Consider the following 16,136-nt stretch of genomic DNA (forward strand, 5'->3'; position numbering starts at 1 on the left):
TGTGGGGAGGGGAAGAGAGAGACGGGGAGAGACAGAAAGAGAGAGAGAGGGGGAAAATATAAAAAAATAAATAAAACTTACCTTCATCATTAATAATAAAGTATTAAATACTATGAGCATCATGATAAAATATTCAAAAGACGTCGAAGCTATTAGTTTCCAAACTTTGTATTTGAAACTGTTTCTCTCTTTGGGCATGTACCTTTCCAACGGTCGAGCTTGAATTGTAAAATCAATACAAGATTTCTGTAGGAAAAAGAAGAAAAAGAAAAAAAAAGTTTTATAAAAAAATTTTTTTTTTTTAAATCGGATTTTATAACGACGACGACGACGACGGTGATAATGATGATGATAATAACCTGATTTTTATCGATTTCTCCATCTTGAAGCTCCGCTTCTCCTTGCTCTTGAAAAGTAATTATAATTAACGCCACGAATATATTTACAAAGAAGAAAGGAAAAACTACGAAGTAAACTATGTAAAATATGGACATTTCTATTCTAAAATTTTGAATAGGACCCGTGTCTTCATAAGTTGCAGCCATAGAATTTTGTAAAACTCTGCAAAACAAAAAAAAAACAAATTAATATCATCACGGTGCTATCAAGCAGCAGCAGCAGCAGCAATAGTAGTAGTAGTAGTAGTAAATTTATAAAAATGAAATTCTTACTGAGGCCAACCCTCTCCAGTCTGTACGGCAAATAATGTCAACATGGCCACGGCAACGTTGTCGTAATGAAAATCCTGAGCTCTCCAAACTCTTTTATCAGCTCTAGGCAACAAACTGGATTTATCGAAAACGAAATATTGCCCTCTGAAAATATACAAACATCAAAACACGTTTAAAATACGCATTAAATAAAAAAAATTTAAATAAAAATTTAAAAAACAAACAACAACAACAACAACAACAACAACAACTACAACTCACTGGCATTCTTTTTCTGTGGCTTTACTATCGTCCGTACAATAATAAAATTTCCCATTGAACAACTGCACAGCAATAACGGCAAATATAAATTGGAACAATATGTATACTATTAATATGTTGATAACGTTTTTAAGAGAATTGACGACGCAATCAAAAACTGCTTTTAATTTCGGCACTCTTTTTATGGTCTTGAGAGGTCGCAAAACTCTTAACACTCGCAGTGATTTTATCGTGGATAAATTCTGACCAGCAGAACTCCCACTACAAAAAAAAAAAAAAAAAAAAAAAAAAAAAAAAGTATAAATTAAATATTATAATTTGTTACACGTAACGTAAATTTTAAACTCTTATTATTATTATTTGCCTAATGTCAAAGCCGAAAGACACGGCGGCACATATCACCACTACGGCATCCATAATGTTCCAAAATTCCCGGAGATACGATCCCGGATGTAGTATAAGTCCCAAGTCTAATATCTTGAGAATCATTTCTATGGTGAACACACAGGTGAAGGCATAATCAAAGTAATTAAGAATGCTGTTTCTTACAGATTCCTCTTCGACGGGGTCTTCGGCGGCAAGAGCTATCGAGCTAAGACTAATCACTACCATGATGAAAAAGTCAAAGTACTTTAAATTAACTACCCAATGAGCGGCTCTTCTGATTCTAAAAAAAAAAAAAAAAAAATACACAAAAAATTAGTTTTTAGAGTGTCGCCAATGTATTTATTTATATATAAATATATATTTTTAAACATTTACGGATTTGTTGTTGATAAAATGAACATTGATGTGTACGGCAGCATTGGTCTGGGCCCCGTTAACTCTTCATCCGCTTCTACTTTTTTCTCCTCTTCCTTTTTCCGTTTCTCTTTTCTGTTTATAAATTATTATTATTATTATTATTTTGAATTTCAAATTTAATCGTCCATAATTTTTGTTGTTGAACCCAATCATCACTTACAAATTGTGAGAAGGCGAGGGTACGTTTCCATCTCCTTCAATTAATGTCCCACCCATTTGTAGCGCTTCCATTTCTTTTTCGAGTTCTTGCGCTTGTTTCTAACGACACCGCAAAAACAAAGAAACAATTCCAAATAAATTCCAAACAACAACAACTCCAAAAAAAAAATCTTATTTAAATCGACCCCCCCCACCTCTTTGTCTTCTTCTTCTTGTTCCTCTTCGGCAGCTGTCAGTTCCTGAGCATTGGCCAAATTATCTACAGCGATGGCCAAAAATACATTAAGTAAAGTGTAGTTACCGAAGAGCATAAGAATGACGAAGTACAGCGAGTAGATCATTCCTTTTTTATGACCACCCTGAGATTCTATGCCTTTGTACATGACTTCGTTCCAATCTTCACCAGTCAAAATCTATAAAAATCAAATTTCAATTCATTCTCGAATCGTATCGAATCGAATCGAATCGAATTCGATATCTATAGACTACATTCAAAGGGAAAAATAAAAAATTTTTTTTTTGTTTTAATATTGTACCTGGAAGACTGTTAGAAGCGCTATGGGGAAGGTATTAAAATTAGTGGGAGGTGTACCATCGTCGAAGTTGAATTGTCCGCCAAATAATTGCATACCCAAAAGGGCGAAAATGAGAATGAAAAGGAAGAGAAGGAACAAGAGTGAAATTATGGATCTCATAGAGTTTAAAAGTGATATCACAAGATTTCGAAGCGATGACCAGTACCTGTAAATCATATTCAAACAAATTTTTAGTCTTTCTTTCAAACGATTCATCATCATCATCATCAAAAAAGAAAATAATAATAATAATAATATTAAAGCATTAAAAAGCAACGATTGACGATTATAAACCTATCATTCCGTTTTTACATATATACTTATCCAAACGTGGTAGCTGTAAAATAATAATAATAATAATAAACGAAAAGAATATCAAAGCAGTGAAGCACAGAGCGAACGAGCGAGTGAGATAGAGCCATCGTCGATATCATAATTTTCCCGGCAAAATTATTTTTCTTCTTTCCATAATAAGTCATAATAATAATAAAAAAACTTTTCTCGATTGTACAACGCGAATGAGCATAACAATACATCACACTTACTTTGTAACTTTAAATATCCTTAATAATCTTAAAGCTCTTAAGACGGAAAGTCCGAATGACCCGGATTTGATTTGAGACCAAATCACTTCAAATATCGAACCACTGATCACAACACAATCGAATCTATTAAAAGCGGATTCGAAATATATTCGAGGCCCCAAAGCGTACATTTTAATAAACATTTCGATTAAGAATAAACCTAAAAATATGAACTCCGTATAATCTGAAATGATAAAAAAAATGAAAACGTTTTAATAATACGCGTTCAAAGTTGTTGTTGATGATGATGATGGCGGCGGCGGCGGCGGCGACACTCACATCATCATCATCATCATCGTCGCGGTTGTAATTGCAATTAACCACTCCAACAGTATATGTATACTTACACAGAAATGAGGTGAGCCAAGGCGGTTGGTCGTAATGCTCGACGGCCACGCAAATAGTATTAAGAAAGACTAGGACAATGACGAACCAGTAGAAAACCTGCGTTTTCACCGCGTGCCTGATCCAAAATCTAAGTCTTTTTTCTGCTCTCCAAAACGCTCCCTTGTTTTTAACTTTTGCTTTGAGGTACGATCGTGAAAAACCTAAACAACACCACAAAATTCAATAAAAATCAAAGGGTTATCACCGCCACCGCCAACCACCACTACCCCCCCCCCATTACTACCACTACTACTACCACTACTCCGTATCCTCATCATTATCCCTACTCCAGTAAACTTATGTACATTACTTTCTAAACGTTTTTCTTTTTCCTTTTCTTTTTAAATGTACACACACACATACAACAATTTTCACTTTCTAATTATTTATACATAGTATAAAGGTTCAATTTTCTAAAATCGACTACAGCAGCATTTTTTAAAAAAATTTCCCCTTTTCACTTTTCCCCTTTCCCTTTTTTATTAAATCATCACACATGCTTTTATCAAAAATTAACTACAATAATTATTATTATTATTATGTACGCGGCGGTAACAGGGGTACCAATAAAAGTTCACCGATAGGATTTTATATATAAATATACATAATATTTATGACGGCCATATTAAAAAAATAATTACATTAAAGACAAAACACATTTATCTAATTACAACTACCATTTTATTTATATGTTTATGTTTCTAAACCATGTTTTTACTTATTATTATTATTATTATTTTTCTCTACTAATTTTTTTTGTCGTGTATATCATACCTTTCATCTTTTTCGGCGGTTCTGTAATTGTACAAGAAAGAAAATAATCACATATCTTAAAAAAAACGACGATACATGATAATAATAATAATAAAATGATGGATTAACGCAATAAACGTTTGATACGATTTAGGGTAAGGGAAATTTGTCGACGTTTGTTACAAAAAATTTACTCCTACTCCTCTCTCTCTCTATGACTTATCCTACGAATTCGTATCATAATAAATATTAAAAAAAAAAAATTTTAATTTCTTTCCCCCTCGCCCCCACGTCGATTAGAAAAAAAAATTGATCGATTATCGATTATTGATGACGAAACGAAAAAAATTTATATATGTATATATTTTCGCTCATACCTTCTTCAACTTCTTCCTCTTCTTCTTCCGTATCCGTACTTTTGCTCTTTCCTAAATTTTTCAATTTTTTCCTTTTGGCTGCCGCTCGTCTTCTCGCTTCGATTATGTGCATTTTTTCTTCCTCGGTCGTTCTCTCTTCGTTTAAAATTACTTCTTCTATAAATTTCATATTAAAAAAAAAAAGAAAAATTATAAAAATTATAAAAATTAATAATGTTTGTCTTTTTGTCCCCCCACCCCCTCCTCATGCTTCCTTCTTCCCTTTACCCTTCTCCCCACCCCCCAAAACCCCCACCCTCTCCCTAGTCACATCTAACACTAAATTAAATACGATAAAAATTCTACACAATGAACCAAAAAAAAAAAAGGATTTAAACTAATGTGGAAGGTACTAAGGTAAAGCGAGTACTACTACCTACATGAAAATAATGTTCTATTTTAATGAATTTTCTTTTTTTATTTTTCCCTCACGTCAGATTCGATAAAATTCGTTTCGTAACTACTAGCATTATCATTATCATTATTGTTTTCCACTCATTTTACGAATCGATAATAAATAATAAATTAATAACGTATAAATTAAAAATGTTTTTTTTTTTTTTTTTTTTGTAGCCTTTTTAAGAATTGATTTTTTCCTTTTTTTTTCCTTTTTTTTCCACCGACGACGCAAAACACGAAAATTATAAAATTAATACGAATTTGATTACGATAAAAAAAAAAAAAAAAAATTTTTTTCTAAAATGGCAAATCGATAATGAGAGATATTTGAGGCGGCGTAATATTATCGATAAAGGAATTTATTCGGATATACAAACACAAACGACGACAAAATTCCCCTCTAATCCCCTCTCTCCCCCCCGACGAACGTGTTTAAAAAATAAATAAATAAATAAATAAAAGTGGAAGAAGGAAGTGGAAACAGACAAAAAAAAAAAAAAAATTACAAATAATACACGTACACACATACATAAACATAAACATAAAGAAATTTTATGGGGGGGGGGCAGGAGGAGAAAAAAGAGAAGGAGGAGAAAGAAGAGAAGGAGAAGGAAAAGGAGAAAAAGGAGGAGGAGAAGGAGAAAAAGGGAGAAAAAGGAGGAGAAGGAAAAGAAGAAAAAGGAGGAGGAGGAGAAGGAGAAGGAGGAAAAGGAGGAGAAGGAGAAAAAGGAGGAGGAGGAGGAGGAAATGAAATCAATTTTTTTTTTTTTTTGGGGGGAGGGAAGGGGAAGAAATAATAAAATAAGGTAAAAGAAAGAACCGATAAAAGAATCCCAAAAAAAAAAAAGGTTGGAAAATAAAAAGTAAAAAAAAATCAATAATAATAATAATAATAATTAAAACAGCCAAGCAGTAGAAATTTTTTTTTTGCTTTTTTTTAAACTAAAATTATTATTTACAGCATCATTATTATTATTATCAGCGAAGCTTTGACTTTGTGCATTTTTTTTAATATTCTGCTTTTTTTAACGCATTGAAAAAAATTTAAAAAAAAAAAAAAAAATTAAAGTAAAATTGCAACGCTTAACTTTCAATCGATCGATCAATCGATCAATCAATCAATCAATCAATCGATGAATAAATAGCTTATTGTGATTTTAAAAAAAAAAGCATTTGCCGTGGTTATAAAATATATAAGCAGCCGAAAAAAAAAATTTATATATATATATATAAAAAAAAACTCAAACTTTACCGTATCAATCAAGACCGCGCGCGCGCGAGCGTGTGTGTATGTTTGTGTATATATTATGAATTTCAAGTCGATTTATATTATACTACTCTATCATCATCATCATCGTCATCATCCAATGATTAAGTATTATTATTATTATTACTCTAATGATTTTTTTTTTTTTTTAAATAGTGATTCAAACTACGATTGTGATGAGTAAAAAAGAAATTTTTCTGGTGTCTAGGATGAGTGATAAATAATTGAAAGATTTTTTTTTGGGAAACATCCGCCATTTTGAAAATTTTTAAACAAAAAAAAAAAATCTTCCAATCATTTAAAATAATAATAATAATTATAAAAAAAAAAAAAAAAAGTTCATGCATGATATATGAATAAATATTATTTGCAATTTTGTTTTTCTTCATTAAAAACATACATTCCCCCTTTTCCCCTCCCCTTCCTCTCTCCCCTCCCAACCCTCCTCCTCCCCTTTAAACCTCTCATACTCTGACGTATTTCATCAGGAATTAAATTTTCACGTGTGACGTCACTCATTCATTCATTTTGATTTCGGTTTAATTAAAATGGAAGAAAAACAAAATTGTTTCAATAAGATCAACCATTCACTTTTTTTTTTATTACGTATTATTAAAGCAGCAAATAAGCTTTTCTCTCTCTCTATAATTTTTTTGCCTAATAATAATAATAATAATAATAAAGGCATTCCGGTTTTAAGAGAGTGAGATTTCCTTTTTGAAAGGATTCGATTTCCCCCCCCCCCCCCCGGATTTATCGGTCATATAAACATTTCGCGTTTCCCCGAATAAACGTTATCACCTTATCACCCAGTAAAGTCAAATGAAACTAATTATGATAAATAAATGAATGAATGACTACCAACAAAAAAAAAAAAAAAAAAAGTGTGCGTTATTATTATTATCATTCGAAAAATGATGATTCTGCTGTTGCTGCTGCTGTGATTTCTACTATTATAAAAAACAAAACCCCCATTCATGACCCATTATCAAAAACTTTATCACTACGTCAACTAAACAACTACCAACTTTAGAAAAATCAAATCAACCACACGTGTTTATACTGAATAAAGTGAACGGCAACCTTATAAAAAAAAAAAAGGAAAAGTAACCTTACCATTATTATTATTACGTACCATTTTATCGTTAGTATCGAGGGTGGAGCGTTAGCGTCGCGGTGGGGGGATGATGGTGGCGTTGATCGAGGCGGCGGTGGTTTTTCTTCTTTTTCCTTTTCCTCCCTCTCGATACTTTATATACGAGCACGTTTGTGTGTGTGTATGTTTGTAATTTATGTGATGTGGTACGGGTGGGGGGCCCTAATCTCGTCGTGTGTACGGGGGGTTTTAATTTATAAACGTTTTTTTTATTTTTCGATTTACTTCACCTGCTTTGCTTATCCATTCGACATATCCGTTGAGCTCGCGTTCGAGGAGCTGCTGAGTTCGAAGCTTGAGGAACGTCTGCCTGTTCTCGACTTTTTCTCTCTGGTTTGCAAATTCACTGCAACATGAAAGCGCACGACAAAACTAACATACCTGCTTTACAAATCCATTCCATATAACCACTCATATCCCTTTCTAATTCCTGTTGTCTACGAAGTCTCAGAAATAATTGTCTGTTCTCGACTTTTTCTCTCTCCTTAGCGAATTCACTGTAATCATTTTCGTATGATAACTTTTTTTCGTTCTTTTGTACTTTTTTTTTTAACTTAAAACTTTCTCTATATTAATAATAATAATAATAATAATAATAATATAGCTGCGAGCGGCTGCGAATTTTTTCTTCCTAGTCGTCCAAAAGTCGTTAAACGGTATATTATACTCCGCTGCGTGAGGGTTTGCTGCCACGACAATACGTACGATCGATAATAACGTAACGAAAACTATTGACACGACGTGGAAATATAATATACAGGCAAACCCTTCGTGTAAAGGGGAGGGGAGGGGAGGGAAGAGTAAAGCGTAGTCCGTGTGTGCGTCAAACTTTTTCTCCTGTCGATTGTGAAAAGTCAAATCATGCAATTTTTTGTCGTTTCGCGGTAGTGGGGGGGGGAGCGCAGAAACCTTTTCCTACTCGTTAATGTTTTTTTTAACACCATCAGACAGACCCGTAGACATTATACAAGTTTCAAAATTTAAAAAAAAAAAAAAAAAAAAATCCTGTCGTTCTGTTATTTTTCAAGCAATCAGCATGTAAAGCAAATTGACAAATGAAATATATTAACTCACCCACTAAGAACACCAAGTACTAAGTTGAGCATGAAGAATGATCCGACTACAATTAAAGGTACGAAGTATATCCAATTGTATTTACTACCTTGTGCATCGTTTGTCTGAAAACAAAAAAAAAAAAAAGAAAATCGGTTATGTAATTACAAACGGATAAATCGAATGATGATGATGATGATGATGATGATGATGATTAACGACTTGAAAAAAAAAAACGTTTTCAAAAAGTAACGAATGATAATAATAATAATGTTAAAAGTTGCTTCTTTTTCCGTTTTCTAGTATGAAAAATTAATTACGAGGCATTTTCCTTAGGGACGCCCCATTTTTTTTAAAAAAAAAAAAAACTATATTTAATATGGGGATAATAAATTTACTCGAGCGCTTGTGCGTTGACTTTTGCCATTTTCCTTGTCCTTTTTTTTTTTTTTTGTTAAAAGAAAAACCTAAAAACAATATCAAAAACTCCGCACTTTTTTTTTTTTTTTTTTGTATATTCCCGACTCAAAAACAACTGAAAAAAAAAAATTTCCTTTTTGTCAACCGGGAAAACGCGCAGGGAAAAATATTGGAATTTTTCTTCCTTATTGATTTTCTGATTTTTCATCCGTCACACACACAAAAAAAAAAATATATATTTATACACAACTTTAAAGTGACTTTAGAAAAAAAAAAGCAATAATAATAATAATAATAATAAATACGTTGATAATTTTTTCGTGGTTTTAACCAAAAAAAAAAAAAATTCACCGTGCAAATAAACACAAAACTCTTTTCAATAATGAAAATCAATACTAATGTTATGAAAACGGAAACGGAAACGGTAGAAAGAAATGAATTTTTTTTTTTGTGTTTTCACATACCCAGTACAAAATGGCAGTCCAACCCTCCATTGTTATGCATTGAAACACGGTCAACATGGCAAATCCGATATTGTCAAAGGATGTTATGCCGTAATTGGGACCCTCCCATTCTTCCATGCACGTAGAAATATTTGGATTGCATATAAAACTACCCGGTTGAGCTATGCTTTCGTTATCTGTGTTACAAGGCGTTGCTGCGTCACCTTCTTCAACTATTTTAGCTGTTGCAAAAAAAAACCGTTATTAGCAACATTGTAATAATATTTTTGGCTGAAATAAAAACAACAACGACAACTCACTTAAGTCTTCTAAACTGTAGCAAGTCTTGTGTAAAGCCCCAGAATAAAATTCGAGGCCGATTATGGCAAATATAACAATTGCAAAAAGAACCAGGAGACCAATTTGCAGCAAGGGCGCCATGGCTTTTATTATGGACTTGAGCACCACCTGCAGACCTGAATTTTTAATAATGCAAAAACAAAATATTAGAGAAATCATGGCGAAAAATCATTCCATTTTCATTCATTCATTCATTCATAATTTTTTCGCATTATATATATATATATATATATACGTTTATCATCAATTTAAGTCATTCGAAGGATTTTATTTTTGTTATCATTATCATTATTATTATTATTGCTTTTTTTTTTGTTTTTTTTTGTTTTTTTTTTTTTTTTTCATTTTATTTTACTTACTGGGAATTCCTGATACAAGTTTCAGTGGCCTTAGCACACGTATAGCCCTCAGGGTTCGAAGATCTAGACCTACGTCCCCGGGAACCATGGTCACAAACCTGTGAAATTAATTTTATCCACAAAAAACCAAATCTAAATATCTACTTTCTAATTTCTACTAGATTTTTTTTTTAAAAATCTTCCTTTTATTTATTAATTTTTTTTTTTTAAATTTTTTTCTTCGATTTGTTTTTAGCAAATTTTTTTTTTTTTTTTTTTTGCTGCTGTTTAAGGAAGACATTTTTCTTTTTTCTATTTCTTACAATTTATAATAAATATCATTGTTTCTAAATCTATTTTTTTTTTTTTTTTTTTTTAATAAAAACGACTAAAAATTTTAATTTCTAAATAAGTTATTATTATTATTATTATTATAACTATTATTATGTTTAATAACTATTTAAATAAAAACCAAAAAAAAAAAAAACCCACATAATAATATACACTACCTTCTAGCGATAAAATTATCGTAACGCTATTATAAAATTAAAAACTATTATTATCATTATTATCATCATTATTAGTATTATTATTATTATTATTATTATTATTATTCTATCAAAACTGCCTATTTTTTTTTTAAATAAAGGTTTCGCTATGGCTTGACAATAATGAATGACGCGAACCACGCGGTGGGGAATAAAATTCGACCGGTTAATAATAATAATAATAATATTTATTATTTACGTTCGCAAACAATATTACGTCACTTCCGCTTAATCCGATTAATTCGAGTTATTATTAATAAGAAGAAAAAAAAAAACAATAATCTGCGTCTGAATAAGTGGGAGCTCGAATTAGAAAAAATTTTCGAAATCCCCCCCCCCCCCTATTTTTTTTTCTTTTTTTTGGGGTAGAGAGAGAGACTTTCCGCCATATTGACGACGATGAAGAAATAATAATAATAGTAATCTGTTAAGCAATTTTTTTTTTTTTATTTTATTTTTCGACGACTAAAGCTACGTGGTGGCAATTTTCGTTATGAAAAAAAAAAAAAAAAACTACTACAACGAATTTTTTTTTCTATCTTAATTTAATTTTTATAAACTAAGCTTTCGACTGGCGGGGGCGTGGGGAGAGGAGTAGAAAATTTAAAAAAAATTTAAACGCTACGAGTGCGTCATACTAAATCTATATAGGAGTTTAAAAAAAGGGGAAAAACAAAAAAAAAAAACAATTTTTTTTTCTGTCACATAATTAATTATTTTTTCGCGACGTTTTTTTTTTTTTTTTTTTTATTGCCTTACTTGGGATCCGCGAAACCAATTTCAAAGGCCTCAACACGCGGAAAGATCGCAGCATTCGAAGATCGACGTCCACATTCGATTCCGCGAATATGGTCATCGACCTGAAAATCACAAAGGCTACCTGTAAAAACTCACCGGGATTTAGTATATCGTTTTCCCCCCCCCTTCCCTCCCTTCCCCTTCCTTCACTCATTTCATGTATTTCCCGACGTTAAAAATCCAACCTCCCCCCAAAAAAAAAAAAAAAATGAAATTTTTCATTGCTGCTTACCCGGTAACCACAACTACGAAATCCATCATGTTCCAAATGTTACGAAGGTATGAACCACGATGAAGTACAAAACCTAAAGCTAATATTTTTAGGGATGCTTCTACGCAAAATATACATAGGAAGTAAGTCTCCGTTTTCTCCTGTTATCCACGACGCCAACCAAACAAAAACAAAAAAACAATTACATATTGAATTTCTTTTATTATTTACAAAAAAAGAAACCGTAAAGAATGTTGTTCTTCGATGGGCTTTTCTTTCCCTTTGAAATTTGAACGAGTTTTAAGGAAATATCGTTATGATAAAATTATTATTATTATTATTATTAAAAACCACTTACCAATTTTTGAGCTAAAATTGTTTTGTCGCCGTTGGGCAAATGTTCTTCCAAGGCTAAAACTACACAGTTGGCTATGATGGTCAATAATACAGCATATTCAAACGGAGTGAAAATGCGACAGTTAAGAAAAATATCATTTTAAAATTATGACGTCACTACGTTTAACCCATTGGGTACCCATTTTTTTCTGCCAACCTACCTACCTACCGCCTTTTTTTTTTTTTTTTTTTTTTGTTTACAAATTGTTTTTAAAAGGATATGGCCACTCGATTATAAAGCGTGTATATCTTCGAACTATATTTTCCTCGCCGAAAATAAAGAGCGAGGTGGGCTGTTTGGCCCCTGGGGGTTGCTGGGAATGTTTGCCCATGGTGCCGGGCGATGGCGGGCAGTCACGACCAGGAGGCAGAGCTCGCTGTTGGGCGGCTGCTTCCTGCGCTGCGGCCAACCTAAAACCAAAAAAAAAAAAAACAATCATTTCGTTAATATTTCATGATAAGTGTTATTCAACGACGACGACGACGACGATGATGATGATGATGATGATGACGACGACGACGACGACGATGATGATGATGATGAAATTTTAAGCTCGGAAAATTTTTTTTTTTTAAAAAAGAGTATTTGAAATTTATTTATATCGAAACGCTACGAAAAATTCAATCGGATTAATAATTTTATTATTTTCGTTGTGTTTCGTTCCAGTCTTAAAATATCGGGGGGTGGAGGAGGGGGGGGAAAATCAAACAATATAAAACGTCGATCGTACAATAATAATAATAATAATCATTTACAACGTAATAATAAATACAGCAATAAAATACCAAATCATTTTTTATAATAAAAAAATGATGGCAAAATCAAAAATATGTGTGCAAGTTCTGCTGCCACTTTTCCTCCTGCTGCCAGCAGTAGTAGTGGAACTAGATAAACTTTTACCGAAAATATTTAATTAAAAAAAAAAACCTGATAATCTTTTAAAACCCTCCCTCCCTCCCCCCCCCCCATTTCTTTTTTTTGTATTCGGGTTACTAATTTCGTTAAACTTTGATATCTTAAAATTTAAGGGAATTAAAGGTTATCCGTTAAAAAAAAAAAAACAATGAGAAAAAGAAAAGAAAAGAACAGAATAGAATAGGGACAAAAAAAGGGAGATTTTCCGAGTTGAAAAATTCGTGAAAATTGTGGGGAATGACAGTCGACGGGAACCACGTTGGATGGCACAAAAAACGCCGGCGTCTTGACCTCATTTTTGGTTGCGATGCCATCTGATCAATAGATAAATTTCCCTTTTTTCCTTCTCTCTCTCTCTCTCTCTCTTTGCATTATTTCGACCGCCAAGGAAAAAAAAAAAAAGGAAAAAAAAAAAAAAGGAAAATTTCCGGGCAAATGAGAACGGGAACTTTTTTTCTTTTTTTTTCAGTTAATCTTCCTTCCATGGAGGCCAGGGCGGGCAAAAAAAAAAAAAAAAAAAAAAAAAAAAAAAAAAATCTTTCGAATTTTCTTTTTGAATTTTTCGACCGCAAGCTTTTTTTACCCCGCGAAAATTCGTGTAATTTTATTTCACGCAGTTTTAACGCTTTCGACTCCATTTTTTTTTTTCTCACTTTCCCACCTTTCTCATAAAACAGCCAAAAAAAAAAAAAAAATTTTTTTTAATGAGACAAAAATTTCTAATTTTCCTTAATAAAACGTATTATTATTATTATTATTATCATTATTATTATTACCACCACTACTAATGATAATATTTACATACGAACCGGTATTATCACGTGACGTCGAAAACGTTCAATAATAAATTCTTTTTTTTCAAACGTAAATTTAACTTTAATAATTTCAAATTTTTTACCCCCCTCCCCCCAAAAATGGTTTTTTGAAGTATTCAAATCATCTTTTCTTTTATAAAATCCATGAAGATAATATTTTATTACCATTTTATTACCACCGGTAATAATTTTTAATTATTTTTTGGATTTCAAAACAAACAAAACAAAAAAAAATTACTCATCGCGTCTGTCCATCGTTAATTTTCTTTAAATATTATCGTAATATTATCATTATTATTATTATTTTGTTATTAACGTTTAATAAATTATTATTACGGTAATAAAAAGATGAAATTATGAAAAAAAAAAATTTTTCGAGTGAACAAAAAAAAAAAAAAAATGGCATTTATGACTTTAAAAAAAATTTTTTTTTTTTCAATTTAAATCTTTTAAATGTCATTTAAACTTTTTCACAAGTTTAACTTTTTCTCTTTTTTTTTTCGGGGGGGTCGGGGTCGAGAGGTTGAGAGGGGGGAGAAGGGAACTGGAAAAGCTCATATCTCTCTCTCTCTCTCTCTCTTTAAAATAAAGTTTGAATGTAAAATTTAATTAATTACACGTCGCGTAAATTGAATTTATGTTTCACATTTTACATATTAACGGCGCGTAAGAAAAGGAAAAAAAAAAAAAATTTTTCTTTTCTTTTTCGTTTGTTCGTTCGTTCGTTCGTTTGTTTGTTTGTTTTTCGAAAGAGATAAAAACTATTACAAACTTTAAGAAAAAAAAATTTAATTAAAATTTTTTTTTTTTACAAAACACACCCGCCCCCGCCCCCGCCACCGTGTGATTTTCCCATTAAAAAAAAAATTCTTTTCGTTATCAATATCATAAATGATTTTGTAGTGGCATTAGATTAGCAGAAAACAAAACAAAACAAAACATTCTCATTACACGTTAACAAAAAATTTTTCTTTTCGAAAATGATAACTTCCTGTGAAGGGGACGGAAGGGGAGGGGGAGGAAACGCGTTACACGTGGCGTCATTTTTGCAAATTCAAAACCGTTCATCATCTTTCATTTTCCTTTTTTTTGACCGTTTCTCACGCCATTTTATTATCATTTTTAAAACATTTATCCGCCGCCATTTTTAGAAAAAAAAAAAAAAAAAAGGAAAACCGATTTAAAATTTTCCTCAGGTTTACCAACTCATTTAGTAAAAGATTAAAAAAATTATTCCAATTTTAGAATAATGACACTACTATTTCTCATGTCCGTGTGCGAGTGCGTTTGGGCGCGTGTATTTGAAATCGTTTACGTCATTTCCGTTTAACGAATTATAAAACCCCGTTTGTTTGTTTGTTTGTTTAACGCGTAAATATTTTGTCATGTAAAACTAACTACAAACGAAGAACTTTCGATCCAGATGAAATGAACCGTTTCCTTTCCTTTCATTTACTAAAACTCGTATTTATTTAAATATATTATAATATTAAATAATAATAATAATAATAATAATAAAATATGTGACGAATACCATAATAATCGCGCATTACAAAAAAATAATGATGATGATGATAATAATGATAATGATAATAATAATAACTTAAAATGCAATAATAAAAATAAGAAATTTTTTACTTAACAACAACTTGCGGGAAAATTTATAAAAATTCTTGCATTTTAATATCCTTAAATAATAATAATAATAATAATAATAATAATAATAATAATAATAATAATATTTATCATTAAAAAATTATATGTAACAAAGTGTAAATACGTGAAAATAGCGTGCGTGTGCGTGTACGCTTCAAATTTTTTAAATTTAAATTTAGTTTGTTTGTTTTTTTTCCCTCCTCTAAATACAAATAAATAAATAAATAAATAAAAGTCAAATCGATTTTTTTTTTTTTTTTTTTTTTTTTGTTCTTGTCATTTTCCTCTCGATTTTCAACTATAATTTCTACTTTTTATTTATTTTTTTTCTGTTTTTCAAAATGACGTGACTATAAAAATATGGCTTCCACAAAAAAAAAAAAAAAAAAAAAAGTTTCAACGATCAATATATATATATATATATAGATATAAAACCGTTTTTTTTTCAACTTTAAAATTTTCCAATTTTTTTGATTCTTTTTATAGATTTTTTCTTAGTATCCCTCCCCCCCCCCCTCCTACTTCCTATCCTCCCCGTTTTTTTTCCCTTAAACGTAATAAACGTGAAAATTTTAAATGTTTATATATAGTAAAAAAAAAAAAAAAAATTTTTAAACACGTTATTTTGTCATGACACGATGATAAAATTTATTATTATTATTATTATTTATAATTATTATTATTATTTCTGAAAGTGTTTCGAGACGATTTGACGTCGTTTGCCGACGTCGACGGAAAACATTTTTATCA

General features: G+C 31.0%; 1 protein-coding gene across 1 annotated transcript in view; it reads right to left on the reverse strand.

Moving 5' to 3' along the window:
* The window catches only part of Phum_PHUM447690 (Dihydropyridine-sensitive L-type, skeletal muscle calcium channel alpha-1 subunit, putative), a gene marked incomplete at both ends in the record, with an annotated part of 29,340 nt that extends 16,901 nt beyond the window's left edge, over positions 1 to 12,439 (reverse strand). Inside the window, 20 exons of the mRNA XM_002429633.1 lie at positions 82 to 246; positions 360 to 561; positions 672 to 815; positions 933 to 1,193; positions 1,297 to 1,599; positions 1,695 to 1,808; positions 1,897 to 1,994; positions 2,090 to 2,308; positions 2,432 to 2,636; positions 3,016 to 3,238; positions 3,402 to 3,602; positions 4,572 to 4,727; positions 7,663 to 7,778; positions 8,507 to 8,610; positions 9,370 to 9,590; positions 9,669 to 9,824; positions 10,068 to 10,165; positions 11,354 to 11,454; positions 11,633 to 11,764; positions 12,257 to 12,439. Coding sequence (XP_002429678.1) covers positions 82 to 246; positions 360 to 561; positions 672 to 815; positions 933 to 1,193; positions 1,297 to 1,599; positions 1,695 to 1,808; positions 1,897 to 1,994; positions 2,090 to 2,308; positions 2,432 to 2,636; positions 3,016 to 3,238; positions 3,402 to 3,602; positions 4,572 to 4,727; positions 7,663 to 7,778; positions 8,507 to 8,610; positions 9,370 to 9,590; positions 9,669 to 9,824; positions 10,068 to 10,165; positions 11,354 to 11,454; positions 11,633 to 11,764; positions 12,257 to 12,439 — 3,402 coding nt within the window. The remainder of the gene's footprint in view (positions 1 to 81; positions 247 to 359; positions 562 to 671; positions 816 to 932; positions 1,194 to 1,296; positions 1,600 to 1,694; positions 1,809 to 1,896; positions 1,995 to 2,089; positions 2,309 to 2,431; positions 2,637 to 3,015; positions 3,239 to 3,401; positions 3,603 to 4,571; positions 4,728 to 7,662; positions 7,779 to 8,506; positions 8,611 to 9,369; positions 9,591 to 9,668; positions 9,825 to 10,067; positions 10,166 to 11,353; positions 11,455 to 11,632; positions 11,765 to 12,256) is intronic.
* Between the last annotated feature and the right edge of the window lie 3,697 nt (positions 12,440 to 16,136).

Source organism: Pediculus humanus, genomic scaffold (genome assembly GCF_000006295.1).
Source record: "Pediculus humanus corporis 1103172108218 genomic scaffold, whole genome shotgun sequence".
NCBI classification, from domain to species: Eukaryota; Metazoa; Arthropoda; class Insecta; order Psocodea; family Pediculidae; genus Pediculus; species Pediculus humanus.